The following is a 27978-nucleotide window of genomic DNA, read 5'->3' as shown; positions in this document are numbered from 1 at the left end:
CCCCAGGCTTGCGCCCCAGGAGGTCACTTCAGTGCTACCACCTTGGTTTGACTTCACCCCTAGAGGGGCACTCCATTGTCTTTTGAGACAGACACATGCCAACAACTACTCAAGTGGAGGGCCAGAAGCATGGGCTAGGCCAGAGGGTCACTTGTTTGGGCCATAAGCTAATGGCCTCCAGTTCCTGGAGTTAGTGGCGCTGTGGGTTAAACCACAGAGCCTAGGACTTGCCGATCAGGTCGGCGGTTCGAATCCCCGCGATGGGGTGAGCTCCCGTTGCTCGGTCCCTGCTCCTGCCAACCTAGCAGTTTGAAAGCATGTCAAAACTGCAAGTAGATAAATAGGTACTGCTCCGGCAGGAAGGTAAACGGCGTTTCCGTGTGCTGCTCTCGTTTGCCAGAAGTGGCTTAGTCATGCTGGCCACATGACCCGGAAGCTGTACGCCGGTTCCCTCGGCCAATAAAGCGAGATGAGCACCGTAACTTCAGAGTCGGCCACGACTGGACCTAATGGTCAGGGGTCCCTTTGCCTTTACACCTAATATGGTCAATCACTTGAAATTTGTTGCTTCGCTTAGTGTTGAGGCCCAACAGGAACCTCAAGTGTTTTTGCCCTGGCTGGAAGGTTTCCTTGAACTCAGATAATGCTCCTTGCTTCCCTGGATTGAAGATAGAGAGGGGAGTGCCAGGGCAGAAACAAGCCGACCGTACAAAGATAGAATTCATAATTATTGCTCTTCACACTTTTAACTCTGGCTCACCCCCACCAGCACGCAGTCCTCTAGCTGAAAGATTTCCCTACCTGCTGCTCAGTCCTATTAGTGATATTTATAAGAAATCTTGTGCTAACTGTAAGTCTGGATTCTGAGGCGGAAAAAAACCTGATGCTGCTCCCTCCACAAGACAGAAAATTGCACACAAGAAGCCGTTTGTAGAAACCATTTATTTTTAAGTTATTTCCAAAAATGAGTTCGTTCTTGCTCCTTTAGGAGGTTCAGAGTCTCAAATGTGGATCCAAAAGAGGAAAAGAAGAAATGCAGCTAAAGTTTTTTTTGTGGGAGTGGATGGGGGGAGGGGTGCGCCAGGGCAGGAATACACTTTCCTCTTTCCTTCACCAAGGGTCAACCAAGAGAGAATCTGAAGCCTAGAATGGGACATGGGTCTTCTCCTAGATTCCAACCGTTGTGGGGTTATTTGTGAGGCAGAGCCAAGTTCAAGCTCAAAATGTCCCTCCCTGCTCAGAAAAGGCAGCAAGGCTGGGCACACCCCAATTCCTCCCTGTTCATCTCCAAAGATCTGCTTTCTTAGGCTGCAATCCCAAATGCACTTACTGAGGAGTAAAAGCCCTATTTAACATAGATCAAGATGCCTTTGTCTTCCTCTCCAGCATTTAATCCAGGGTGGTTGTACTGGTTTTCTGCTGAAACCTCTTGAAAACAGCCACTTATATAAGGCTGTAAAATAGCCCCCGTCCCCTAAGAAGGAAACCTTGCCTCCTTGATTTCCAAGAAGGAAAGGAAAGGAGGAAATAGAAGTGCCTCTCAAAAAGTGCTCTGGAGGGGAAAAGTTACACAGCCAGCCCTGCTGTTAGGCAGCGTGACACAACTGCCTCAGGTGGCGGATAAAGAGAGGTGGGGAGCAGGCAGCGCTGGTGCCACACGCCCAAGCTAACTTGCTGCCCTCAGGTATGCAGGATGCTGTCCTCTTGCCAGTGCTGGAGCAAGATGCAACCTCCAGCCTAACTGGCAGGGGAGGCCTTGTCCCTTGCCTCAGGCAGCAAAGTGTCTTGGGCCAGCTCTGGAAAAGTACTGCTGATGACAAGGAAGGATCACTCCTGCTTCAGGCTCTTAAATCAGATTTATTAGTCGGATTCTTTCCATAAGGGAGGGGAAGCTGGAAGGAAAGAGAAACTGTTATTGGGAATTTGCAAGATTTCATCCAGAACCAGGCTCTGTGGGGGAATCAGGGAAGGTGCTGTTTTCCCTAGTGTTGCAGTGCTGCAACCAGAGAAGCAGAGCTTGCCCAAATTCTCTCCCTTTTGCACATGGAATGCTCGGAAAGCAAAGGCGCCTTGTGCCACGCAGACACCAAGCCGTCCTTTGGCTCCACAGCATGCAAAGTCACCCTTCACAGTCCTCTCATGGTGTGGACCCACTGATTCAACTCACTGTGTGTGGCAAAGCAGTCAAACAGGAGGACAGAACTAGTTGGGAGAGGCAGGGAGGAAGGCTTCTGTCACATGATTCAGGAAATGGACAGTAGTGTTCTAGCTGCTGCAGGTAGCAAGGGAGACTCCCCCCCCCACCTCCCCACAGGTTTTAAGTGCTCCCTGTAAATGCTACATGGGGGCAAAATCTAGAGTTAGAGCAGCGGAGCCGAACCTGGCCGCACAAATGTCCCAAACAGTTGCCCCAAATTTTGGGCAACAGGAAAGTAGCACATGATCAGAGATGGGTGTGTGGGCATCCCTGTCCCAGAATCCTTTGCAACGTGATCCAACAAGGCTGGCTGTCCACTGCTGCACCACAAGGAGCTCTGAGGCACTTGTGTCTCTGACCAGGTGGGGCAGCCACACCGAGCGGCAACCTTTCTCCGTTCAGCTCTGCGTGGAAAGGACTCGGGCGGCCAGATCCTGTGAGCATCGTCCCACTCACCCATCCAAAGGTTCCTCCCCTAACTGCCTAGCATCCAAATTTCAGATTGTTACATGGATGGGGCTCTGGAGGTCATCATCAAGGTTCTCCATGTCAGGCATGTTTGGCAGGTCCGCTCCCCCATTGGACTCTCTCAAGTGGATCCTCTGGTGGTAGATCATGCTGTGCCTTCGCCGGAACCTCACCCCACACTCCCCACACTGGTACGGTCTCTCCCCGGTGTGGATTCTCAGGTGGCGCGTCAAGTGAGACTGCCGGCCGAACCTCTTCCCGCACTCGACGCACGGGTAGGGCCTCTCCCCAGTGTGCGTGATCCGGTGGCGGGTCAGGTGAGACTGCCGGGTGAACGTTTTCCCGCACTCGGCGCAGGGGTAGACCTTGCTCCCCAGGTGGGTCTTCTGGTGCCTGGTGAGCCCGTACAGGTCGTGGAATATCTTCCCACACTCCATGCACTGGTAGGACTCCTTCTCGGTGTGGGTTCGCTGGTGGGCAGCCAGCTCCGACGGCCAGATGAACCCTTTGCCGCACTCGGTGCAGAAATAGCGCTTCTCCCCCGTGTGGATTCTCTGGTGCGTGGCAAGTTCGGACGGCCACCGGAACGCCTTGCCGCACTCTCCGCAGACGTGGCGCTTCTCGGCCACGTGGCCTCCCAGGTAGGCGCCCAGAGGGGGCAGCTGGCCATTGCCGTTCCTGCAGTCGGCGGCCAGCGGCGAGTTGTCGCCGGTGTGCATTCTCTGGTGCGCCGCCAGCTCCGACGGCCACTGGAACCCTTTCCCGCACTCGGCGCAGAGGTAGTGTTTGTTTTTGTTGTGGGTTTTCTGGTGCGTGGCCAGCTCCGACGGCCACCGGAACCCTTTCCCGCACTCGGGGCAGAGGTGGGGCTTTTTGACGGTGTGCGGCTTGGCGCAGTCGGCAGCCGGAGGGCTCTTCTCGCCTGTGAAAAGGCTCTGGTGCATCGTGAATTCCGGCGGCCACTGGAACAGCGCCTCGGAGTCCATGGCGTAGTGCGGCTGTTCGCCTGCGTGGATCCTCTGGTGGATGGCGAGCTCCGTCGACCACCGGAACCTCTTGCCGCACTCCGTGCAAAGGTGGCACTCCTCGCCCATGTGCGTCTTCTGGTGCCTGGTGAGGTGCGAGGAACGGCCAAACTGCTTCCCGCACTCGGCACAGTGGTAGGACTTTGGCCTGGTGTGAACTTTCTGGTGCAAGGCCAGCTCGGATTGGCACCGGAACCGCTTCCCGCACTCAATGCAGGGGTGGCGTTTCTCTCTCACTCGGATCCGCTTTGGGTTCAGGTGTTGCACCATCCCGTTGAGCCTTTCTCCAAATTCAAACTGGGGGTCTGCTCTGCTGGGAGTCCTGGCACCTGGTTTGGGTGGTGGTGGTGGGGAAAGGCAAGAGAAAATTCACAAATTTCATAGGTATGAATTCTAGAGCTGTCACTCAATTAAAGCAACGATAGTTGATCAATGCATGTGTTTTAGATAGAGGTTTAAGCCCTGCAGTTCTGTTCACTCTTATCTGGCAGCAAGTCACACTGAATACCATCGCACCTTGGTTCATAATCCATTCTGGAACATTCAAAAACCAAGGCGTGGCTTCCAATTGGCTGCAGGGGCTTCCTGCACTCAATTGGATGCCGCGGAAGCAACATCGGATGTTCGGGTTCCAAAGAACGTTTGCAAAGCGGAACATTTACTTCCAGGTTTGCGGTGCTCGGGAGCCAAAACGTACACGTACCAAGGCGTTTGAAAACCAAGGTACGACTGTATAGCGGGATTTACTTCAGAGCAAACATGAATAAGATTGCCCTGTAACTGGATTAAGTCAGCATACAAAAAAGAGGAAAAAAGAGGATAGATAAATAATGCTAATTGCTTCAACATGATTTGTGTGTTTTTCACAGTAAGCACCACCTTGGAAGAGACATTTCCCCTTCTCTCTCCAACATTAGAAAATGCATCTTCTAAGATGCTGCTTGCCACCCGCAAGACCCACCTGAGCCTCCTTCATCAGCTGAAGAATCCCACGTTGCTTCGGTGTCAGAAGAACCTGTGCAGGGAAAGAAACGAGTCAGGTCCGACTGTGACATGCCCTCTGTCACACGCATCCACACAGTATAACAGGATGTTTTAGACAGAGTACTGATATGCCTTTATCTGGATACGTTTAACTCCATCCCACAAGTGCCCCAGAACTACAAAAAAAAATCCATTGAAACAGGTCTACAGTACAGACTGACAACTGGAGAGGATCTCTAATGCACCTGAAGCAAGGGACCTTGAGAACTGTGTTCATCTGCATGGCCGTGAAAAGTGGAAAAGAGTCTGGATTTGATATCCCACTTTATCACTACCCTAGGGAGTCTCAAAGCGGCTAACATTCTCCTTTCCCTTCCTCCCCCACAACAAACACTCTGTGAGGTGAGTGGGGCTGAGAGACTTCAGAGAAGTGTGACTAGCCCAAGGTCACCCAGCAGCTACATGTGGAGGAGTGGAGACGCGAACCCGGTTAACCAGCTTACGAGTCTACCGCTCTTAACCACTACACCACACTGGCTCTCACTTTCAAGTAGAAAGTATACTACACGTGTTACTACTGTGTCATTTTTACAGAAACAAAAAGACCCAGACTTATTTGTCCCTAGCTGTTTCCTTCCCAGAAAGGTCTTCAAGTGTTATATAATGCAATCTTTCTGGTTGTAGATACACAGCCTCATAGAAGTGAACCAGTTGCAAAATGTGCAAACGCTATAGAGATCCATATGCAGCTTTCCAAGAATTGCTGTGGGGTCCTGCTTTCAATGTTGACGTTTGTTTAAACCTCTAGCACTGAAAAGTGTACTGTTAGCATGCTTTCTCGTATCTTTTGTGTTTCTTTTCTACCAGTTGTATAGAATCATATATTTGTTTTTGGAATTTGAAGGTCTGTGGGCTACTAAAAAAACTTTACTGGAGTTCAATTAAGGCCCAAAGACCTAGATCAGGTAGGAAGGTCTAATAACAAACTTGCTCAAACCAGAAACTCACTTCAAACTACAGTTTTCAGTTCTGGCAGGCAGCAGCCCAATGGTTTGCACAAATCGGTTTGGATAATTTGGGTGACACAGCAAAGTGGTTTGTATGAAACTAGAGAGTGAAATTAAACTCACAAAGGAGGGAGGGAGGAGACTTACGTCTGATAATCCAAGCCATAGTTTGGAGGATAATCTCAAGCATCTGGGTGTGATGCTAGCCATCACCCTAACCTTGAAAATATGGAGAGAATAAATGTTTAGCTCAAGGGTGGGGAGTTTGTGGCTTTCAAGAAGTTGTGAACTCCCATTAGCCCCAGCCAGCAAGGTCAGCAGTCGGGTATAATGAATAGTCAGGTATGATGGAAGCTGCAGTTCAACAACACCCTTGGCATACATAATAGATAAAGGCATTTGTGTACCAAAGAGAAGTAGGTCAAGGAGCTAAGCCGGGCTTCCTCAATCTCGGCCCTCCAGATGTTTTTGGCCTACAACTCCCATGATCCCTAGCGAGCAGGAGCAGTGGTCAGGGATGATGGGAATTGTAGTCTCAAAACATCTGGAGGGTTGAGGCTGAGGAAGCCTGAGCTAAGCACAAGGAAGAGAGGATTCTTACCCAGCAAACAGATATCCACATCGCCCCTCTGCTCAGCCTCCATGCATGCATCTCCCTGCTCGGCATCTGACAAGGCTTGGTCATCATCAGGGAAATTCACAACCACCTCCTCAAATAGGTCTGAATCCTGAAATAAGCAGAGAGACACATTTGACAAAAAGATTGATCAAAGACTGTTTAATGTTAAACTAGCTGAACAAATGAATGGACAAAAAAGTAGGGCGTTTAGCATGGGTGCCTAAACAGAATTCCTGTCCAGGTAAGACAGGTGCTCACTAGCGGCACTTTCCAGAAACACCTGAAGACATCTTTGTTTCCCAGCTGGCTAAGTGGGTCTTTGCCACAAGTGTCTATTTTGTATGGTTTTTAATTCACTATTTTTAATAATCTGTACTGTATATCACCTTGAGATGGTTGTTTAGAAAGTGGTTAATAAATCAGTACAGTCATACCTTAGAAGTCAAATGGAATCCGTTCCGGAAGTCCATTCGACTCCCAAAACGTTCAAAAACCAAAGCGTGGCTTCCAATTGGCTTCAGGAAACTCCTGCAGACAATCAGAAGCCACAGAAGCCCCGTCGGACATTCGGCTTCCAAAAATAGTTTGCGCACCAGAACAGTCACTTCTGGGTTTGCAGCGTTCGGGAGCCAAAACGTTTGAGAACTAAGCTGTTCGAAAACCAAGGTACGACTGTAATATTAATTGTTTTTTTTTTGGGGGGGGGCGGGGGAAGGAAAGCAACTAAATCCAGCTGCCATCCCATGGACTACGGTTTGGCTTTAATAATGTTTTTAGCTCTGCCTTGATTCATTAAGAGCTGCACGAAAAGCAGAACTCTATGGTACAGTTCTTACTAGACTGTACCATTTTACACTGCAAGCAGGGGGATACTCCAGATTATTTGTATGTTTATGGTGTGAACTGCCCTGAGATCTATAGATGAAGGATGGTATACAATTTTTAATAATAATAATAATAATAATAATAATAATAATGTACAGAGAAGAGCAGGAAATTTGGGAGTAGGCATTTCACTCAGATATGAATTCCCCTACCAGAAGCCTAAAGATTAACAACCCAGTAAATTGTAACATGTGATTCCGCTGATAGCATAGCTTGGCTGCAATTCCACCCTTATGAGCTCTTTTGGAAATGTAGATTTTATAAGTGCTCTTCTAGGATGCGCCAAGGCAGCTTCATTAGGATGGTTTTTAGAGACAATAGGACAGCCATTCCATGAACCAATATTCCTTAGCCTAGAGTTGAAAAGGCTGGGGCTTCTTTGCTTCATATCCTAAGAATTGGAAGGCAAAACTCTGCCTATTGTGTGCTCTCCATCTGCCTTCTTGATTTCCTGCAGGAAACCTGCACACACAGAGAGAATTATGCCAGTTGTGCCCTTCTGTCAAATCACACAAATGACTGGTGCAAATCCATCATTTCTGAGGCAGAGTCACAATTCCTGACTGCAACTGGGGGGGGGGGGCTCCCTTAGCAAACAGCTCTTTTCATTCCCCCCAATATGCCTCTGCCTGGGAGAGTAGACATCTTGCCCACAGTGTTGGCTTGTAGAGAATGGCAGATGGTCAGCTACTAGGAGGAAACCCTTTGTTTCTGGGCTGCAGGACTACAACTCCCAAAAGCCTTTGTGTGGATTTCGGTGAATCCGCTGCGAGCGGCAGGTGCAAAAGTCCTCTGGGGTTTGTAGGCAGCCGTAACAGTGTTTGTAGAAGACCAGGAGGACTGAAGAGGGAAAGCTGGGAATAAGAGATAAGAGGCACAGCTCTGAATTGAGAGCTGGGTTTGTAGAGGCTGCCTTGAGGTCCTGAAAATAAGAGGAGTCTTAATGGCCAGAGGAAGGAATAAAGAGACGTGAGACTTCAGAGATGATTCAATGTATTTTGGTGCCTCACGCATAAAGCTCAAGCTGGAAAACTATAAAAATAAACAAAATAAACAAAACTATTGACTATTTGTTCTCTTTAGTGTCACCCAGCAACACAGATTTTCCAGAAAATTTAAAACGGGGGGGGGGGGGGGGATATCTTCCTTTGTAAATTAGGGCAATTTGTGTTGGAGAATTTCCAGTTTGCATCAGAAAATTTCCTGATACCCTAGAGAGCAATCTAATTTAGCATGTTTATTTGACTTGTGTTTGGTAAACAAAGCTATTTTTTTTAAAAAAACCTTCTAAACAGCCACACTTGCAAATATTTATTTGCAACTGGCACCCATTCATTGTTTACAAATCAACTTGCAAAATGGGGAGGGGGGAATTCCCTGAAAAAATTGCCTCCCCAAATACCTGATGGTAGCCCCCAAAGTCACCACTCCTTGAGGTAAACTGCCCTGCATGGCCAAATGGAAGGCAAGCCCTGAGGGACACTAAGGAGGGAGGCAGAAGACAGCCGCATTTTATGTTAACAAGAGCAGGACAAACACAGTGCTGCCATTCACACCCTTTGACCTTGATTCCATACTCCTGGAATCCCAGTTATTTGCGATTACTCTGCTGTTAAGGAACACATCTGCTGGGTGCCTCAGAAAGCAGCAGTCCCTCTCCCTACAAAACATCTTCATCCTCTGCAATGCCTAATATAATGTAATGTCCACAGAAGGCTTGTGTTGTGACATCAACACTGTTTGAATTTGGCCTGTTCTGGTTCCACTTTGCTGGCTGCTACTTAGGGGCGAGTGGGAATACTTGGAACGACGTGACGTCATGTCTGCCATTTTGTATTGCTAGGCAGTATCAGGAGAAGTAGAGAAACAAGACACGAGGGCTGCTGTTATTGGGGGTAGCCATGACTCCTCTGTAACGACTAGTTCTGAGAAGGCTAAAAATTCAACAATTGCACCAGCCAAGGCCGAAAATATGGAACATATTGTGTGTTATGTGAAATAATGAAAACAGAGCATTTTTTAAAAAAAATAAGCATAATAATAATAATAATAATAATAATAATAATAATAGCAATGAAAAGCTTAGTGGAAGAGCTCCCTGGCATCTTGATTGAAAAAAAACCAAACCTCATAGCAGGTGATGGAGAAGAGACCTGTCACCTGAGACTCCAGAGAGCCTCTGCTAAGCCAGAGGTGACAATACTGGGCTACAGTGACAAATATTCCGGCCACGGTGCATAACAGTTTCTTACGTCCCAAACCATCTCCACATTTTAATTACACCAAAGGGCAGAAATTAAAGCAACCAAGCTATGGCTCTGTTTCAATTACCAAGCGTTTTGGCTCATTTCAAAAACTCGGCTCCACGTTTTGATACAGCTAATGCGGAAGAAGCCACTGCCTTGGCAATTTTACTGTGCAATCCTATACAACAGGATTGGGGCAACTGTGGCAGGGGGCGTCATCAGGACATCAAGCAACTGATAGGCGTGTGGTCTCCGAAACCTGTCAAAGCTAATCTATGGGGTGAAGGGAGGGGTCTGCTTCACCTGTGCATTCCCTGCAGAGAATATGCTGGAGAAAACAGCAGGATAGAACCATGCCCCCTGCCTATCAGCTGACATCACCCAGGTGGGAGGAAATGGCCTCATTGGCCAGTGGCCTGGAGGTTCCCCACACCCGCTAAACGTGTCTGCTCAACCTCACTGAATTCGAATAGGGCTCCCTAAATTTATTTATAAGCATTTCTAAACTGCTTAATATTTAAAAATCTCTAGGCAGTATGCAAATACAAAACATTAAAAAAATAGTATCCAAAAATGAAAGATGCAACATAAAAAGCTGTAAAACTGTAGTATTATAAGAACAGGAATTTGGTCATAGGAAGATCCAATCCGATGGGTCAGAGAAAGCCTGAGCAAAAAAGGCACATCTTCTTTACAAGACACCTGAAGCAGACGACAGGTGATGCCTCACAAATGGCAGAGGGAAGGATATTCCCCAGTGCAGGGGCAATGGTTGAAAAAGCTCATTTTCAGGTCACTGCCCTGTGATCTTTCATAAGGTGAATATAGAATTACAGACTTAGAATCTGAAGGCCTGGATCCTGGGCATTATCAGGGCCTCATCCTGTATGAACCTATCCAAAGTATTAAGTTCAGCTGACAAAATGCTGCCGATGGGTCCAAATTATCCAGAAACTAAACTAGTTTACCCACAATGCAGAGGTTTTTTGGTGACTGCTCCAAAACGCCCTTCCACAGGCTAAATGTTTTACTCCTTCCTCCCTCCTGGCATTCCAGAAGTAAATAAAAGCTTTGGGGACTTTGCTGTGCTTTGGGGACTTAGCACAAAATACATATTCCCATTGTTTGATTGTTTTATTATAGGAGCTTTCAGCCCAAACACTGAGGTCCAGCTCCGAGGGCCTTCTGGTGGTTCCCTCACTGTGAGACGTGAAGTTAAAGGAAAACAGGGAGACGGCCTTCTTGGTGGTGGCATCTGCTCTGCGGAATGCCATCCCATCAGATGTCAAGGAAATAAATACTATACAACTTTTAGAAGACATCTGAAGGCAGCCCTTTATAAGAAAGTTTTTAATGTTTAACGTTTTATTATGTTTTTATATTCGCTGGAAGCCACACAGAGTAGCTTGGGCAACCTGTTCAGATAGGCAGGGTACAAATAATAAAATTGTTGTTGTTGCTTTAAGTAGTTTTATACTATTTATATCTTTTTTAAAATGTTTGTGAGGCTGATTGTACATGATTTTGAGAGCCTTAGCTGTAAAACAAATATGTCATCTTTAAGCAGATATATTATCTTATGCAAACTGCTGAGGTTTTTCTTATCAAGTGCTATTTAAATCTTTTTGTATAAATAAACAAAATAACCATTAGCCACAGCAATAACAACATTGTAAAGGCAGCCCATGCCCCAAGGACAAAATATGCCCATCACACTTGCCCCCCATCTGTTGCTAGCACCCCACCGCCATTTCCTTCCCATCTCTGCCATAGTTATGGGCCTATCTCAGCAGGTCAGCCCTCACAAAGAAACTTGTCCCATCCGCAAGCCACAAGATTGTCCTTGGGGGTGGCGTATGGGATGAGAAAGGGGGTGGGGGACGAAAACCATCTCACCTCCTCTTCTGCTCTCTCTGCCTCTTGCTGCTTCGACAGGAACTCCTCTGCCAGGGCCACGGCCCGTGCGCAAGTGTCCGGGCTGCATTCCCACACGCGGCTCCGAATCCCCGGAGGGAGGACCGCCAGGAACTGCTCCAGGATCAGGACGTCCAGAATCTGCTCCTTGGTGCGGTTCTTCGGCTTCAGCCAGTGGTTGCAAAGCTCCCAGAGCTGACCGCAAGCCTTCCGCGGCCCCTCCGTCTCTTGGTAGCAGAACTGCCGGAAACGCCGGCGGGCCGTCTCTAGGGTGAAGCCACCCACTCCCGAGGTGGACGTCCGCGTCTTCCCGATGCTCCCTCGGTCTGCGTTGCCTGGGGTACTGGGCTGGGTTTCTTGCTGGCTCTCCTCTGCGTATGGAGCTGTCCATGGGGAGGAGGCAGGGTTCTCTGCTGGCTCTAATGCTGTAGTAGAGAAGGCCCCTGACTCAATGTTTATGGGTGCTGCCTCAGTCGCTGGGGAAGCATCTTGCGTTGGTGGTGGCGGTGGCGGCGGCTGCACAGTTGCAGGAGGCGGAGCTTGTGGGGCCTGAGACACCTCTTCCCACTGGACTTCCCAGCGCTGAGGTTGTGGGGCTTCTTCTAGGGCCTCAGGCTCAGCAGCGGGTGGCACTTCCAAGCCCAGAAGTTCCTCCACAGTCCCAGTGCACACCACAAGTAGGGAGTCATCTCCTTCCTCTGCTCCCACAGCCTCTCGTACAGGCCCCGTTGGATTCTCCTCATCCTCATCTTCTTCCTCCTCCTCTCCTCCTTCTTCCTCTTCCTCATCCTCCTCTTCTTCTTCTTCTTCTTCCTCCTCCTCCTCTTCTTCTCCCTCTACTTCTTCCTCTTCCTCCTCCTGCTCTTCCTCTCCTTCTGCTTCCACCACGACTTCCGCCTCCGCTTCCGGCTCCTCCTCCTCTTCTTCCTCCTCCTCCTCGATTGTGATTTCCGGATAGACCCCCTGCTCAAGCAGCACTTTAAAATGGAGATCCAGCTCTCCCGATCCCTGCTTGGGCTCCATTTTGTCTTCCAAAAGGTAGACCGACTTCTCCCAGTTGTAGACGGAGGTCTGGCCACCGAGGCCCCAAGTCTCACACGCAAACATGGCGGGAAACTAGGAAGTGTTTACAGGGGCGTTGTCTCCCTGAAAGTGGGTGGGGGAAAAAAAAAGGAAGGCTATCACCCAGTTTTAAGAAACCTGAACCATTTAATCAATTGAAAGTCATTTTCCTGAATTGGTTATATGAATAAGAGCAAGAGTTCTGAAGAAAAACAAAATACTTTTGTTTTTAGGTGATGCAATGCACATGCCAGGGGGGGGGGGCATCTCAGGTAAAACATTCCCTTCTGTGTGTGAGGGAAGAGGGAACACCTCTTCTAAGAAGGTACCAGCTGCCCAGTTTTTGTATTTATAATTATATAGTTTTGCATATAATAATAATAATCTGCCACTTCACTAATGCGGGCTACTTCAAAACATATAACTGATTAATGAAACTGATTCATGAATGAAACATTGCAGTCCATTAAAAAGGGGGGGTAGAGGAAGGGGGGAAGTTGAGGGGGAAAACAGCCGGTGTTGAGGAACATCTTCCTTACACAGCCACCCCTAACTCCACTGCAAAAAGCCCAGGGAGAAATTGTTAGGATGGCCATCAGTAAAATCTCCTTCCAGTTTGATTCCAGAAGAGAGATACACAGCCACTGTCTCTCTGCTTCACTCATGGCTCTCTCACTCTGAGCCATCCTGCACATTTAGTATCTTCACCCAGCCCACATACTGCAACTCTTCAAGAGGCAGGTAGGAAATCATACTATGGAGTGATTCCCCAAGGCCAAAAACACCATGTCCCTGGATACTGGAATGTTAGACAGAAGAGTTATTATAGCCCAGCCTTCTCTGTTCTGTTCCTAGGGAATTTCTTATTACGGTGCACATTCAAACATGCAACACCTCCACCCCCAGCATTCCACAACGGGACAGCCTTCGCAGGGTCTGTTTTTCTGAACATGTAGATCAGGTTCTGTGTCTTCTGGCCAGATGGATAAGAGAACGGCAAGTACATCTACTGCAACACAACACAATGTATTTTCCCAGCTTGGAAATACGGTGCAGCACTCTAGAGGCTATAGCAAGGCCAGGAAGTGCCATTCTTTTGCCATTTAGCTACTTGCCCAACGAAAGCAGCAGACTTCATGGCTCTGCTGCTGCTGCTGCTGCTTCTCTCTCTCTCTCTCCTTTTCAGAGGCTCAAGTTCCCATTTGTTTGTACAGTGCCATACTCAGTGCTGATAGGGTGGTACAAAGAATGATAATAATTTACCAAGGCCACTTATTAAGCCAATATAGCACAGTGGCTGGAATGTCTGCACTCCATTAAACATTAAAATTTCAGAGTACTGGGTTTGACCTCAGGTGATTTCCCCCGATTTTCAAAATTATGCAAAATTTCTTTGCAGTTCTGTTTTAAGTCCTCAGTCACATATGATCACACAGACCCCATTTGGTGTGACTGAGCATTACATCCAAACCTAGGGCTCATGGTTTGTCTTGCTCCAAAAAGCTGTAGCCAAAGGTCTGTTATTGGCTTACTGGCCCATGGTTAGTCTGGAGCAGGTTTCCTCAAACTCAGCCCTCCAGATGTTTTGAGACTACAATTCCCATCATCCCTGACCACGGGTCCTGCTAGCTAGGGATCATGGGAGTTGCAGGCCAAAAACATCTGGAGGGCGAGTTTGAGAAAGCCTGATCTGGGGGAACTGGGGTTTATTGTAACACTAAGCCAAACCATGGCTTAGCTCTGTATAGTGCAGGAGGAGGAGGACGACTGGAAGAAAGACATGACCACTATTTCTCCTCCAAGTACCTGCACACTCATTCATTCATGTTTAGCCATGGTTTGGCTTAGTGTTACAAGCAAATGAGGCCACGGATGAACTCTCCCCCCCCACCACCACACACACTTCTACTCCCCTTAGGATGGTGACACCTGTTGACATTTGGTAACTACCTCAAATACAAACGCCTCCATCATCCTTCAGCATTAAGAATATTCACAGATATTCCCTCCTATTAACTATGACACACCTCTGCATGTGGTCAGTCTCACAGCTCAATAAACTAAGCAAATGTAAGCAGCAACAGTAAGTTGTACAGAAATGTAGGAACTTTATACTAGCAATCGATACATTGTGCTTACAGAAGACTATGTACCAAATTCTAACTACCAAAAAAGCAACAAAAATGGAAACTTTCCATATTTACAATTAGCTAAAGGACAAGTACTAGGAAATGTTCCCACCCTCTCACCATACTTTTTCATTTTAACAAATGCAATCTTTCTTTCCCCTACCCCCACCAGTGTTGAAAAAGTATTGTTCATCCTCAGGTGTATAAGCTAGGCGCCAAATGGCTCCTTAAACCAAGGCTACAGCCATCAAAAGAGAATGTCTACTTGCCATTTTGGGGCAAGATGGATCTAAAGTTTTATTTTTTTCAAATGACTGTCTGACTGTGATTATCAGTTAAACATCTGGCTAGTTCAGATGAAAACCTTGAGTTAGGTTAAGAACTCTGAGAACTTAAAGAAGAAAAGTCGTTTTATCCAGGGACAGTCCACATATATATTGCCCTTTTCCTAATTCTTCTTCTCAGTGGTGACAGGGACCATTCATAACATAAGAATATTATTCACAACCGTGAGTAGGGCAGTGGGGGGGGGGTAAGTGAGGACAAGATACAATTAACTATAACACTGTTCGCTGCTCTTGCACAGGCTGCACAGAAAAAGCATCTTGGTTCCTGAAATTCATTCTGATTGTGTTGCAAGTGGCCAATAGCAAAATGTGCCTGGTGCCTGGCTAATTTCGAACACTGTTCATCAACATATTTTGATCAAACCTCATACGGCCAACTTCAAGTGATTATTAATTTGATAAAACAGGTTTTTTGTACTCCAAAATTGGTATGGTGGCATATGCACCCTTTCAATTAAAGTAACTCTATATTCAGCACTGGAGATTCCCTTCCCTCAATATTTCTTTAAAAAGATTCACCTAGATCATGCATGTTCAACCGGTTGATCGAGATCTACCGGGCGACCAAGGGTTGTCTGTGGTCGACCATGGTTGACTGCGTGATCCTGAGCGATCTACCCCCCCCCCCAAAAAAAACTCAACAACTCTGGCCAATCCAATGGGTAGATCACTGCCAGTTTATTTATAGTGGGACTAGATCGCAGTCTCTTGGAAGTTGGACGTGTCTGACCTAGATGTTTCCAAATCTGCCCGCCCCCCCCCCTAAAAATTTCAAAACATGAACAGGAGCAAGACCAGCACTAATAATCTTTTGGAAAACAAAGCACATGTTACAAAAGGAGCACCTTTCATATGCACATTTGGACATACAAATTTCTACATAAAGGGATTTCAATCTTAAAAACAGAAATAGACACTCATCCTTCCAATGGGTATCAACTGCAAAATTCACACCGACAAATCTTCACAGCAGACTTTAAGAAATGAGTCAAAGTATTGAAACCACTGGGAAGAATCAAAATTAGCTTCAAAGACTTTTCACCTGGGAGTTATAATAGCAGACTTGAAGCACAAATATTTAGAGGTAACTCCATGCCCAAAAGATTCCCAAACTGCACTGCAAGTCATCCAAGCAGTCCCTGCATGTCTGGGCCACTGACTAATGAACACTAATGCCATGGAAGCCACAGATTGGCAGCAGAAGTGTGTGGGGGGGGGCAGCGAGGGGAGGAGCCAGGGCCGCTTGGGGGAAATGAGCATGTTTACTAATGGTGAGAACATAGTTGATCTACTACCACCTCCATGCTCACTTTAACAGAAGGACTTAGACCAGACATTCAATTATTTGTTCACTATTAGGGCGAAGCACTTGATTGATCTGTTAATTAATTAATTGGCAAAAGGATTACTGTGCTAACACCAAAAGGGGGAAGGGGAGCTGAAGTGGTGATTCAGTCTCCTTGTCATTTTTGTTAGGTTGCTTCCAACAGGAAGCACCCACCTCTTCCCAAAGACCAGGGTAGGGCAATCAGCCACCCACACCCCCTATACAAAGTGGAGTGCACTCCGCTCCCCACCATCAGATGCAGAGACACAGCCCCCCACCCCCATCTTTCTATTTGTAAACCTCCTTCCTTCCCAGATGGATCAACTTTCCACCTCTCCCCCACTCCCCCCAGCCACCCACATCTTAGCTTCCTGTCCTCTTTCTCCTACCAGAAACATTTCTGCCAACCCCACCCCGATTAACCCCTTCCCCTCTCCCAGGAGAAGGGTCTCCCCCCCCCCATGTGGCTGAAAAAGGCCACCTCCCTGCGACCACCACCCTTCCCAAGAACAAAAAAGAAGGACCTTGACCATTCATTGCCCGGCCTTTCCCCCGCCCCCGAGCCCATCCCTTCGCCCTTACGCACAGCTCCCCCTGCCTCTCCACCCCATCGCGGCAGAGAGAGGCCCTGGTGCATTTGCCAGCCCTCCCACTAGACTCGCCCCCCCCCCCGCCACCCCGAAACCGAGACAAGGGGAATGCAGCCATTTTGCCTCTTTGATGTGGCTGGGGGTGGGAGGGGCAAAGCGATGGCTCATGTTGCGCTCCCCGCTCGCTCTCCCTTGCGCTCCCAGCAACCAACCCACCCCCTTCCAATCGGTGACATCTACCTAGGATTTTGGGGGAGCAGGAAAAGCGCACCCCTCCAAATCCAGCCCACCCACCGCCCTCTCCTCCCCCGTCCCCGCTTTGCACGTGGCTTTGCAAAATGGGGAGGCCGGCCGCTGCAACTCACCCTTCGGCGAGGAGAGCCGGTCTTCCCTCTCCCGCCCCCTTGCACCAGATGCGGCTACTTGGGGGTGTTGCAACCCCGAACCTCTCTCTCTCTTCCGTGCCCCCTCCTCCCCCCCCAAAAGGCGGAGCAGGAAGGCGCCTCCTCCTCTTCCTCCCTCCCCACGTGGGCGCCAGGGCATTAACCCTTTGCGCGCTTCGGACGACCTGCTCTCGCCCCCGCCGCTCATCAACGCGCAAATCAGATGCATGTTCCTCCAGTTTATGGTCATTTTCTTCTTGTCGTGGTTTTATAGGAGCCGAACCAGTGTCCAAAGTGGTTTTTTGGGGGGATGATCCCACTTTTCTCTAATCTAGGAAAACGTATTTCGAAATAAAACCCCTACGCATTAGAAATAATAATAATAATAATAATAATAATAATAATAATTCACGTCTGAGATTTTTTCAAAGCTGCTCACAGGAAATTCGTTCAGCGTGGAGTTTTATCATCCTCCCATGGAGATCACGCTTCATTTTGTTCAGACACAGGCGTGCAGTTTCTCCCTTTGTAACCATTTCCAGAGGGACAGGCCTGTGGGTCTGCTGCAGCTCACCCTACAAAGCAATGTCTTGTGGCATCTTGAAGACTTAACAAATGTATTATGGCATAATAAGCTTTCATCACTGGACTACAGACCATTTGATTAAATGGACCCCATAAAAGCTTATGCTGTTAAAAATAATTTGGTTATCTTTTCAGGTGCCACAAGGCACTCTGTTAATTTCTCCATTTACAACCCCCCACCCCCCAAACTCCCCCACGCCCCCCAACTAGCTGGAGAAACCTAACTTTTTTAAAGGTCTTGGACTCAAATAGTCTATCTAGCACCGAATAACAGTGACTGAAGCCACTCAAACACAGCACAATAAAAATGATTAAAATTGAAATAAAAAATTTAAGGTCCTATATATATATTGACCTCAAATATTTCTCTGATAGGTCGGAGGAAAATGGAAAAGCCTCCCCATTGTCTTTTTGTTCACAAATCCTGTCTTAAGGGTATGTCTGTGTATGAATAGGGTGAGCCTGGCTCAGTTCCTCCGTATTTATCATTACAAAAGACTGGCCAAGCTACCCAGGTAATCCAATCAAGTGACCATTAATAGGTAACCTGCCAGACAAGAGATAAACAACGCACTCAGATTTCTGTTGTAGACCGCCTCTTCTATGATGTAGGTATTATGTGTCGGGGGGGGGGTGTAGTTTTGGGCTACACCCCTTCTGTGATGTATGTATGATGTTTCTGTGGATGGTCCTGGACTCCAGGATGGGCAACTTAAAATGTCTATATAAGGGCGGGCACACTTTTGTTCTGGGTCCTCCTCCTTTCCTGTGTGTGAGGGGAGCACCCTGTTGCAACAGTTCAATAAAGATCAGGCTTACGAGCTGCTTTGCTTCCCAATATTCTCTGGTTGGCCTCTCTTATTTTCTCCAACTGATGGAGAACCTACAAAGGACTCTATAAGGGCTCTTGTGTTCCCCATAAGGGAATTAAGGCAGATTTTTGTTTCTTACAAAATAAAATGAACAGGACCTGTACATTCAAAACAAGCAAAACTGTCAGGCTGGCACCAACTTCAAACAAGGCTTTTTTAAAGGGAAACAAATGAAAGTTAATAAAATAAATAAATGATATTAATGCTAGTTAGCAATATGCAAATATGTCATATAATCTCTTTTTTCCTTTTTTTTGCAATTAGGAAAGTGACCGGAAATGAACTGAAAAGTATGGGATGATGGATAAATGCCCCACATGAATTATGATGAATGCTCAATAAAGGGGCATTCTGGAGGAGCCCTCTCAACACACTTAAGCCACATTCCTACTGATTTAAATGTCATGGCTCCCATATATGGATGAGTGAACCTGTCAGTTCTGGTTTCTCTGTTTCTCATTTTCCCAGTCTCAAATTCAAATCCCCACATTTCTGCAACAATTAGCAATTAAAAAAACCCAAACTCATAAAAATTTATCAGCATTTTTAGGATGAATTTCTCCTAATTAGCATATTTTTGTATGTGGTTTTGGCACACACACACACACACACAGAGCACAATTCCCCCCTAATAACACACATTTGTCTGTTATTTTAATTAATATATGCATTTTATGTGCATTTCCCTCAACATAAGCATTTTTGCACACACAGTTTGGCTGGCGAATTGCATCACACAGTTTCAAAGGGCAGCTGTGTTTTGGTTTGCGTATTGGTCCAAGAAGTGCCAGTTAGGTAGCTTTTCATTAAAAGGCAAGCTAAATCAAATTTCCTACAATTCTCAGGCATTCAGTACTCTCATTGAGAAACAGTTCCCAGGTTGATTTTAAGGAAGCTGTGTTAGCTAAACCAGTGTTAAATCAGTTTTCATGAGGAGTCTAGATTATTATTATTACTATTACTACTGCTAGGGACACATGGGTGGCGCTGTGGTCCAAACCACAGAGCCTAGGGCTCGCCGATCAGAAGGTCCTGGTTCGAATCCCCGTGACAGAGTGAGCTCCTGTTGTTCGGTCCCAGCTCCTGCCCACCTAGCATTTTGAAAGCACGTCAAGTGCAAGTAGATAAATAGGTACCGCTCCAGCGGGAAGGTAAACAGCGTTTCCGTGCACTGCTCTGGTTCGCCAGAAACGGCTTAGTCATGCTGGCCACATGACCCGGTAGCTGTCTGCGGAAAAAATTCTGACTCCCTTGGCCTATAGAGCGAGATGAGTGCCGCAACTTCAGAGTCATCCGTGACTGGACATAACGGTCAGGGGTACCTTTACCTTTACTACTACTACACTACACAACTACTACTACTACACCATTACTACTACTGCAACTGCTACTACTAGCACTACTGTACTACTACTGCCACTACCACTGCTAGTACACTAGTACTACTACTACACTCCTACTGCCACTTCTACTATCCACTCTACAATTTCCAGAGTGGATTAACAGTCAGCCCCTCTTCCCAGGGAACAGCCATGTAATAGATCCTTCAGGAAAGAGCATTGGGATTTCAGCAGAGGGGCTGGTCCATTGGGGCGAATGGCATTTCCTCCCCCTAACCTCAGCCTGCCCTCAGCCAACCACCACCTGCCACCCTCTCACTTCCCTCTTGCCCAGAGGGTGGCACTGCCTGCCAGTTTCTCCCTCCTTAGTCCCTGCACAACTACTCAGCAGGGAGGAGGAGGAGGAGGGTGGGAACTACACTACAATTACTGTGGTGCTTTGCCAGCCATCGGCTCTACAGCCAACCTGACCTTTCCTTCTTCCTCCCTCCCATTCTCGATGGGCACTAGCCACCACTGGCATTCCTCGTTATTCTGTTATAATTTAGGACTTTTGTATGGGAATTATGGTTGCATCCGCACGGCAGTCCTGGGCTCATTCAGACATTCGGCCTGGATTTAATGTGCTTGGGGGCAAATTGTGGTCTTCGGGGCATGAACACCCTAACGTAACTTGTGAACGGGCACTCTCGTGCACGCACATAAACCCATGCTACTGCGCCGAAGAGCCAGGTTATCGCGCATACAATGGCATTGGCTCACCCTGGGCTGGATTTTTAAACCTGCTTTCAATTCTTAAACGGCAGATCTGTCCCCCACCCCCTCTTTTGTTTTCTTGTATGGAAAGAGCGTGAAAAGTTAGATGATTTGAGCCAGCTTTGCTGCGACGCCGATCCGGTTTCTCTTTTCTGTTGATAACGTGGCGACGAAGGAGATTTTCCAAGGGTTAATATGATAGAGCAGGGGAGCGCGAGAGGGGCTTCGGCGAGGAACCTTCCTGCTCCGCCTCTCTGGAGATGGAGGTGGGAGGGGGGCAGTGTTTCAGCAGGAGAATCAGGAGCTTGTGGTGGAGGCGAGGCAGTCCTGGGGGTGAGTTAAAAAGAGGTCCCGCGAAGATGGAGAACGCAGCACCCATAGGGTGCTTTAGCTGGAGAGAGAAAAGGGAAATAGATGTAAATCCATAAAGATCAGGGGGTGCTTAGCAGCTACCCCTGCGATTATTAATTTCCCAACCATACATGCTTTCTAATCAAGATTGTTACCCTCCACCATCCCACCCGCCCACCCCTGCAGCCCATATTCTCCTTTAGCTGCTTGAGTTTTCAGCCTGTGCAGCCGAAAGGGATGTGCTTTGCTTTCAGAAAAGTTGTGCAATTAATGCATACAAATGGGCAGGAGAACAGACCTTTTATCAGTTAGATAATAAACAGATACCCCTTGGATATCTCTACCATGGACAGAACTGAGTATAATCCTGAGTCAATGCTGGACTCATAAATGCCCCATCCCTTGCCTGAGCCATTTCTGGAAACAGTTTGAAGCCAGGTTAAATGCTCTGGATTCCCCCAAACAACTCTAAAAAGTACTGGTTATGCAAAGAGCGATGAGGACATTATTAGAAGCCTCTGATTCCTTCCAAGAACTACAATACCAAAAGACCCTTGGGTGGGAACCCTGAGATTAAACAGGTTTCATTTAAAAGCATAGTTTGAGAATGTTGAGAGAGGGCCAACATTGGTTCACTAGCCTCTCTCTAATCTATACCAATATTTCTTTTTTTAACCATATCTCATCATTTCAGGCACAATTGGTTCTCATCACTCAGAAATGTCACATTACTCTGCAGATCATCATATCCTAATTAGGGCACTCACTTGATTCAAGAAATGCTAGTTGCTCCATCGTAGCTGTTTTAATTGATCGAATCCGCACCTTCATAAAACAACAGCCCTGGAGGAAAAAACTATTTTGCTCTTCATTTTTCAGTAATGCACACACACAGGCGCTTTCTTAAAGAGACGTACCCTGCTACGTAAGACCAAAAAGGAAAATGTCTTTCCTGAGATGGTTGCCTGCCAGCACACATGCTGTTTGTAAGTCCTTGCCTTAAAAAAAAAAAGATTTTTTTTAAAGGAAAAAAAATCTGCTGCCTGATTCGTTCACACTTGTTATCGTACAAAATAATTTGTAATTGGCTGATCTGATGTCTATTTAAACGATGTTGCTGTTACGATTCTTCCACGGCTGCCTCAAATCGCCTCATGTAGTCACTGATGGATGTGAGAAAGGGAGTTTTGGGGAGCAAGAATGCAGGTTTGAAGAGAGTGTGAAGGTGGTACCATGAGAGAGAAGATGGCCACAGAGGAGGGGGCTGAGGCAGACCTGGGGGCTGTGAACCAAGCGCCACTGAGCCTGCAAGGCATTAAAATGGAAGAGCAAGCACCAGCAGCCCTCAGAATGGGACAAGCCCTAGAAAAAGCAGGACAGGCTTCTTGTGTCCTTCGTGCCAGGAAGCTCTTGCAATGGAAGGTGTCTCCACTGGTCAAGGAGGAGCCAGAGGCAGGAAGGATCCAGCGCTGGGAGATCCAAGGCCCAGAAACAGAACATCCCCTTTCTTTTGGATGGGGGAGAACAAGGCCCACTGAGGCTGAACCTTGGGATGACATCCTGGCACTTTTTGCTTCCTTTGAGCACGTGGCCTATGCCTGCCGGTGGCCAAGGGAAGAGTTGGTGGCCCGGCTTTTGCCAGCCCTGGGTGGGGAGGCCCAAGAGGCTTACCTCAGTTTGGACACTAGCGACAGAAGGGACTATGGGAAAGTGAAGGCAGCCATCTTGAAGAGGGAACCCGTGGCGTCGGAGAAGCGGAGGAGGCACTTCCGGCAGTTCCAGTACCAGGAGTCAGGGGGGCCGAGGGATGCTTGCCGGCGGCTCTGGGAGCTCTGCCGTCGTTGGCTGAGGCCGGAGAGCCGTACCAAAGAGCAGATCCTGGAGCTGCTGATCCTGGAGCAATTCCTGACCATCTTGCCAGAGGAGGTCCGGAGCCAAGTTTGGGAGCAAGTCCCAGAAACCTGTGCCCAGGCGGTGAACCTGGCTGAGAATTTTTTGGCAAGGCAGCAGGAGGCTGAGAGGCAGGTACTCCAGGTGAGAGGATCCTGCAGTTCCTTCTTGATCCCTGGGGTCCCAAGTTGGTCTAACCATGTGGGAAGTTTTCCTTAGGTGCTTATGCGAGGGGAGACAAAGCACCTCCCTCCTCCTGATCACCATCTAATAAAATCCTTCTCACGTAAAATGTCTTCATAAAGGCAAAGATGGTCAAAGCTGCTTTATGAGCTGTGAAAATCTGGTGCACTAAGGCTTGGAATAATATGTTTAATTTGTATAGACTTTAGCTGTATGGAGAACGATGTAAGTGCTTTGCCCAAAGTTAGAAGCAAAGAATGTCTCTGTCCAAAGACATAAAATCTAAACAGACAGTACACAAAAGGCAGGGAAGAGAATTAGGAGATCAGGAGTGGGGAACCTGCTGCCCCCCAGATGTTGATGGACTCTGGCTCCCATCATCCCTGACTACTGGCCATGCCAGCTGGGGCTGATGGGAGCTGGAGTCTAACATTGTCTGGAGGACCACTGGTTCCCCTTTGTCAGCTTACCCTTTGTGATGGTAAAAGTGAAAAATCCTACAGCTTCCTAATGTTTTTAAGCCTTCCTGACTGTAAGGAGTCCCAGCTGAGGCTCCGTGTCATGGACTGGCTGGATACAGAGGAGGGGTGGGAGGCACTAGTTGGGAACCCCCAAGGAAAGAAGGCTCAGAGCCAGGGGACTGGTGTTGGGATGACGATGGGAGATCAGAGGGAGAAGAGGAACAGGCTGGGAGGAGGCTGTGTCAGAAGCTGAAGAGGTAACAGGGTTTAGTGAGTGGGGAGAATCTGTGGCAGAGAGAAGTCTAGAAGCAAAAGCAAGAGAGGAGGGAGGCAGCGATGAAGTCAGGGGGTCTTTCTCTCCTGCTGTGACCAGTTCCCTTCCCCTCAGGTATCCCAGGACCAGAAGGGGTTATGAAGAGGGAGGAGCAGAGACAGGCGTGCCAGCGGAGTCTCAGGTTGCTTGGGAAGGACCCAGAGAGAAGGAGATTTTGGCATCTTATGAGTAGGAGCAAAACCTACTCAGAAGAGTTGTTGTGCTCATTAGGCCTGGCTTCCCTGAGCTTATAATTTGTATGATTTATTGCTGGCTGGCTTCCTGACATTCTGACATCAAATCATGCTGACTCGTGAGAGTCTCCAGTTCTGTCTCAAACCCAGTGAAGTCCTTTGCTCCCCCAAGCTGTTCCAGGGAGTTTGTGCCAGGATGTCGAATGCTCATTCCTACCAGCCCTGTTCCTGCATTGAGCGGGACCTTCCCTGCAATTTCAGGTGTCAGGGCCATTTGAGGACACCCTCGTGAGTTCCCCAAGGGCAGAGCTGGCTCCGTCAGACACCAGGCAGAGCCTCTTCTGCAGGAAGGCCAAGCAGACAGGTGGCGGAGGAGATGCCAGCTCTCTGGGTGAGTAGTTGCTGCATTTTTTAAATTCAAGTTTACATAGGCATTGCCATCTTCATGAGTGCATAGCTTGTACTGTTGTTTTGACTGTTGAGTGTTGAGTTTAACTTAGAGTGTTGTTCTAAGTGTTAAGTAGCGTGTGATTGGTGTGCCCCCCCCAAAACCCAGAACTGCAGGTGATCAACTGGGTCACCCTACCCCTACATTTGCCTCCAGCTCTCCCCTTGAGCTCTCCCCAGTTCTGTAAAATTAGTGTGCAGCAACCCTGTTCACAGAATTTTTTATGGGGCCATCCATACCAGCTGTTTCCGCCATGTCTTGGAAACAGCAGTACAGTGGTGCCTCGCAAGACGAAAAGAATCCGTTCCGCGAGTCTCTTCGTCTAGCGGTTTTTTCGTCTTGCGAAGCAAGCCCATTGACGGATTAGCGGATTAGCGCTATTAGCGCTATTAGCGCTATTAGCGGCTTATCGGCTTATCAGATAAGCCGATAAGCGGCTTAGCGGCTTAGAAAAAGGGGGGGGGGAGGGGAAAAAACCCAAAGGAACTCGCAATACATTTTCGTCTTGCGAAGCAAGCCCATAGGAAATTCGTTTTGCGAAGCACCTCCAAAACGGAAAACCCTTTCGTCTAGCGGGTTTTCCGTCTTGCGAGGCATTCATCTTGCGGGGCACCACTGTACTATGTTCCAGTTCATGTGATGTCCCTTACTGGAGTTCCACTTCCTGGTTTTCAGGCCAGGGCTGATATCATTCCTTGTTCTCTTCAGCCAGTTTTGGCCAAACCACACTGCGTTTCTTTTCTGATGCAGGTTCTTCTGACACAGAGGCAACATGGGACTCACTGGCTGACGAAGGGGGCCGTGGCGAATGTGGGAAGCGAGACCCTTCTGCAGGGCCAGGTGGGCAGGGTACTAGACTGCTCTGATATACAAGAGACATCCAAATCCTTACAGGGGAGGCTAACGGCTTGAGAATTATGCAGCACAAAGTTTTACCTTTGTCATGAACTTGCTAGGCAGTCTTAGGCAAAAGCCACTCTCCATTTCAGCTCCTTTCCCCCATGCTCAACACGGGCAAAATAATGTTGAGATTCCTGCATTGCGGCGGGGTGTGTGTGTGTGTGGACTAGATGACCCTTGGAACCCTTTCCAATTCTATGATTTTTACAGAGTTGCTATAAGAAAGCCAGTATGCTTAGTGTTGGATTAGGACCTGGGAGACCCAGGTTCAGATTCAAATGCAGCCAAAAAGCTTACAGGCTGACCTTGTGCCAGTCACACTCATTCTCTCTCCTCTATTCCCCTTTATAATAATAAATTTTATTTAAACCCCGCCCTCCCCAGCCAAGACCAGGCTTAGGGCGGCTAACACCAGATATAAAAACAATTGATTCAAATACAACTTAAAAACAAGATTAAAATACAACATTAAGATGCAGCCTCATTTCAGTAGAAACTCAAATCAAAAACCTTTGGGGGATGAAAACATCCCCAAGCTACAGTTAGAGAGCTACAATTCCCTTTGAAGAGGGATTGACTATTAAACTACTCTGGGAATTGAGAGCATTGCGAAGGGAATAGAATGGTTTCCCAACAACTCTTTGCACCCTGAATAAACTGCCCTTCCCATAATTATTTATGGAAAGGGATGACCATTTAAAAAGGAATCACTGTGCTTGAGATGTAGGGTGTGAATGTGGGAGGAAAAAAACGAGAATTAATTGACTTGGCCAGTCATTGGCCAGACGCTCCTTGCTATTGGGCTCCCTACTTTCTGCTTTGCTGGTCCAAATGGGCACCAGCTGTTCCTTACATTAAACATTTCTTTTCTTTTTATTCATTAGTGCATTCACACCCCACTCAGGGTTGGCTGGCTGCAAATACTCGGCTGTATCCTTTAGAGCCTTCCTCCTGCCAGCTTCAGGCCTTCAGTCTTCTTTTCTCTCTGGCAGCTGGTAGCTGTGGAGCGGCGTCCGGATTCTCTCCCCTCCCTGCACCAACCAGAAATGAAGAGTATGGAAAGAGGCTTGTGGGAGCTGAGGGGCTCCCGGCACACCTGGGTGCCGCCAGCAGGGACAGCGCGTACCTGTGTTCCCAGTGCGGGAAAGGGTTTCGTTGGCCGTCGGCGCTGGCTGTCCACCAGAGGACCCACACGGGGGAGAAGCGGCACCGCTGCACCGAGTGCGGGAAGCGCTTTGGCCAGCGCGGCCATTTGACGGTGCACCGGAGGATCCACTCGGGAGAGAAGCCGTACGGGTGTCCTCAGTGCGGGAAGCAGTTTGTCGACTCCTCTCACCTCACCAAGCACCAGAGGACACACTTGGGGGACAGGCCCCACCACTGCGCTGAGTGCGGGCGAAGGTGTGCCAATAAACGCTCGCTCGTGCAGCACCAGCGAATTCACAGCAGGGAGAAGTCCTAGGCCTGGGGATGAGCCTAGGCCCCTCTTGAGATTCAGGGATTGAGTTATATTGCTGTAAGGCGGAGATTTGGCCCTCCAGGTATCACTGGTCTGTAGCTGCCATCATCACTGGCCATGCTGGCTGTGACGGAGGACCAAAGGTTCAGTTCTTCATTCCTGGTGTAACTGAAGAGAAAGGAGCCCCTGTTTCCACCCTTTGTCCCCCTGGGGGAAGAAACCAACAGATGCTTGGGGGTCTCTGGGGGTTTTCCTGTTGTTATTCTGTCTCTCACAGCTACAATAAACCTACCATTAAAATTACGGACTGGTCATTTCTTCGTCAGAGGGCAAACGGGCAAATTTAGCAGGGGATCGAATACTTTCCCCCCTCTCACTGTATATAGCAATGAGGAAGCATGCTTGGGTGAGCTGGTCCTGCAGGTCTGTTGTAGCAGCCAGCCGTGCCGAGTGCCCTGAATATCAAACAGAATTCTTCCCAGCCCTTGGAGCCCTTTTGGAATGTAAAAAAATATGTTTTCTTTTAAAATTAATGCATTGACAAATAAGTGGATAAGAAGGCATTCATGTTTCAGGAGCCTACTTGAAGCATAAAGGGAATGACAGCTGAACTGGTGTTTGATTTGGCTGTATGTATGTCATTCAGTTTTGAATGTGGGCTGAAGAATTTGTTGTTATGGTATGTTATATCTGCCTTCACAACATGAAAGCGTTTGTGACTGGATTTTACCCCAGGTCAGAGAGGTGTCATTGAGTATAGGTGGTGAGATCAGAATCCATATTTGTTTCTCTTAAAAACAGGCATGACCTCTAACAGAAGAGGTGATTGTAAATGAACTTAACGGAAGATACAGATAGGTAGCCGTGTTGGTCTGCCATAGTCAAAACAAAAAAAATTCCTTCCAGTAGCACCTTAAAGACCAACTAAGTTAGTTCTTGGTATGAGCTTTCGTGTGCATGCACACGAAAGCTCTGAAGAAGTGTGCATGCACACGAAAGCTCATACCAAGAACTAACTTAGTTGGTCTTTAAGGTGCTACTGG

At 47.8% G+C, this 27978-nt stretch overlaps 2 protein-coding genes across 6 annotated transcripts; one reads left to right on the top strand and one right to left on the bottom strand.

The window, feature by feature from the left end:
* Positions 1-924: 924 nt before the first annotated feature.
* On the bottom strand, positions 925-17291 carry LOC307201791 (uncharacterized protein). The gene is made up of 5 exons (XM_079951209.1): positions 17166-17291; positions 11328-12491; positions 6283-6409; positions 4652-4705; positions 925-4019 (listed from the first exon to the last, which is right to left on the bottom strand). Exons 2-5 carry the CDS (start codon positions 12450-12452, stop codon positions 2695-2697), a joined length of 2631 nt encoding a protein of 876 aa, XP_079807335.1. The 5' UTR covers positions 12453-12491; positions 17166-17291; the 3' UTR covers positions 925-2694.
* A 3573-nt stretch (positions 17292-20864) lies between these two features.
* Positions 20865-27238, top strand: LOC307201473 (zinc finger and SCAN domain-containing protein 23-like). 5 transcript variants are annotated; one of them, XM_079950715.1, is made up of 5 exons: positions 20865-21069; positions 21782-23121; positions 24390-24519; positions 25327-25416; positions 26361-27238. In XM_079950715.1, the coding sequence occupies exons 2-5, from the start codon at positions 22321-22323 to the stop codon at positions 26936-26938; spliced, it is 1599 nt and encodes a 532-aa protein (XP_079806841.1). In that variant the 5' UTR covers positions 20865-21069; positions 21782-22320; the 3' UTR covers positions 26939-27238. The 5 variants fall into 5 exon arrangements, with proteins under 5 accessions (XP_079806841.1, XP_079806843.1, XP_079806844.1 ...); XM_079950718.1 differs by having other exon boundaries at positions 20867-21069; positions 26469-27238; XM_079950717.1 differs by lacking the exon at positions 25327-25416 and having other exon boundaries at positions 20866-21069.
* The last annotated feature ends 740 nt before the right edge of the window (positions 27239-27978 follow it).

This window comes from Podarcis cretensis (genome assembly GCF_951804945.1).
Source record: "Podarcis cretensis genome assembly, chromosome: 13".
Lineage (NCBI taxonomy): Eukaryota > Metazoa > Chordata > Lepidosauria > Squamata > Lacertidae > Podarcis > Podarcis cretensis.
The sequence above is the reverse complement of the archived record's forward strand: the minus strand, read 5'-3'. Positions and strand labels throughout refer to the sequence as shown.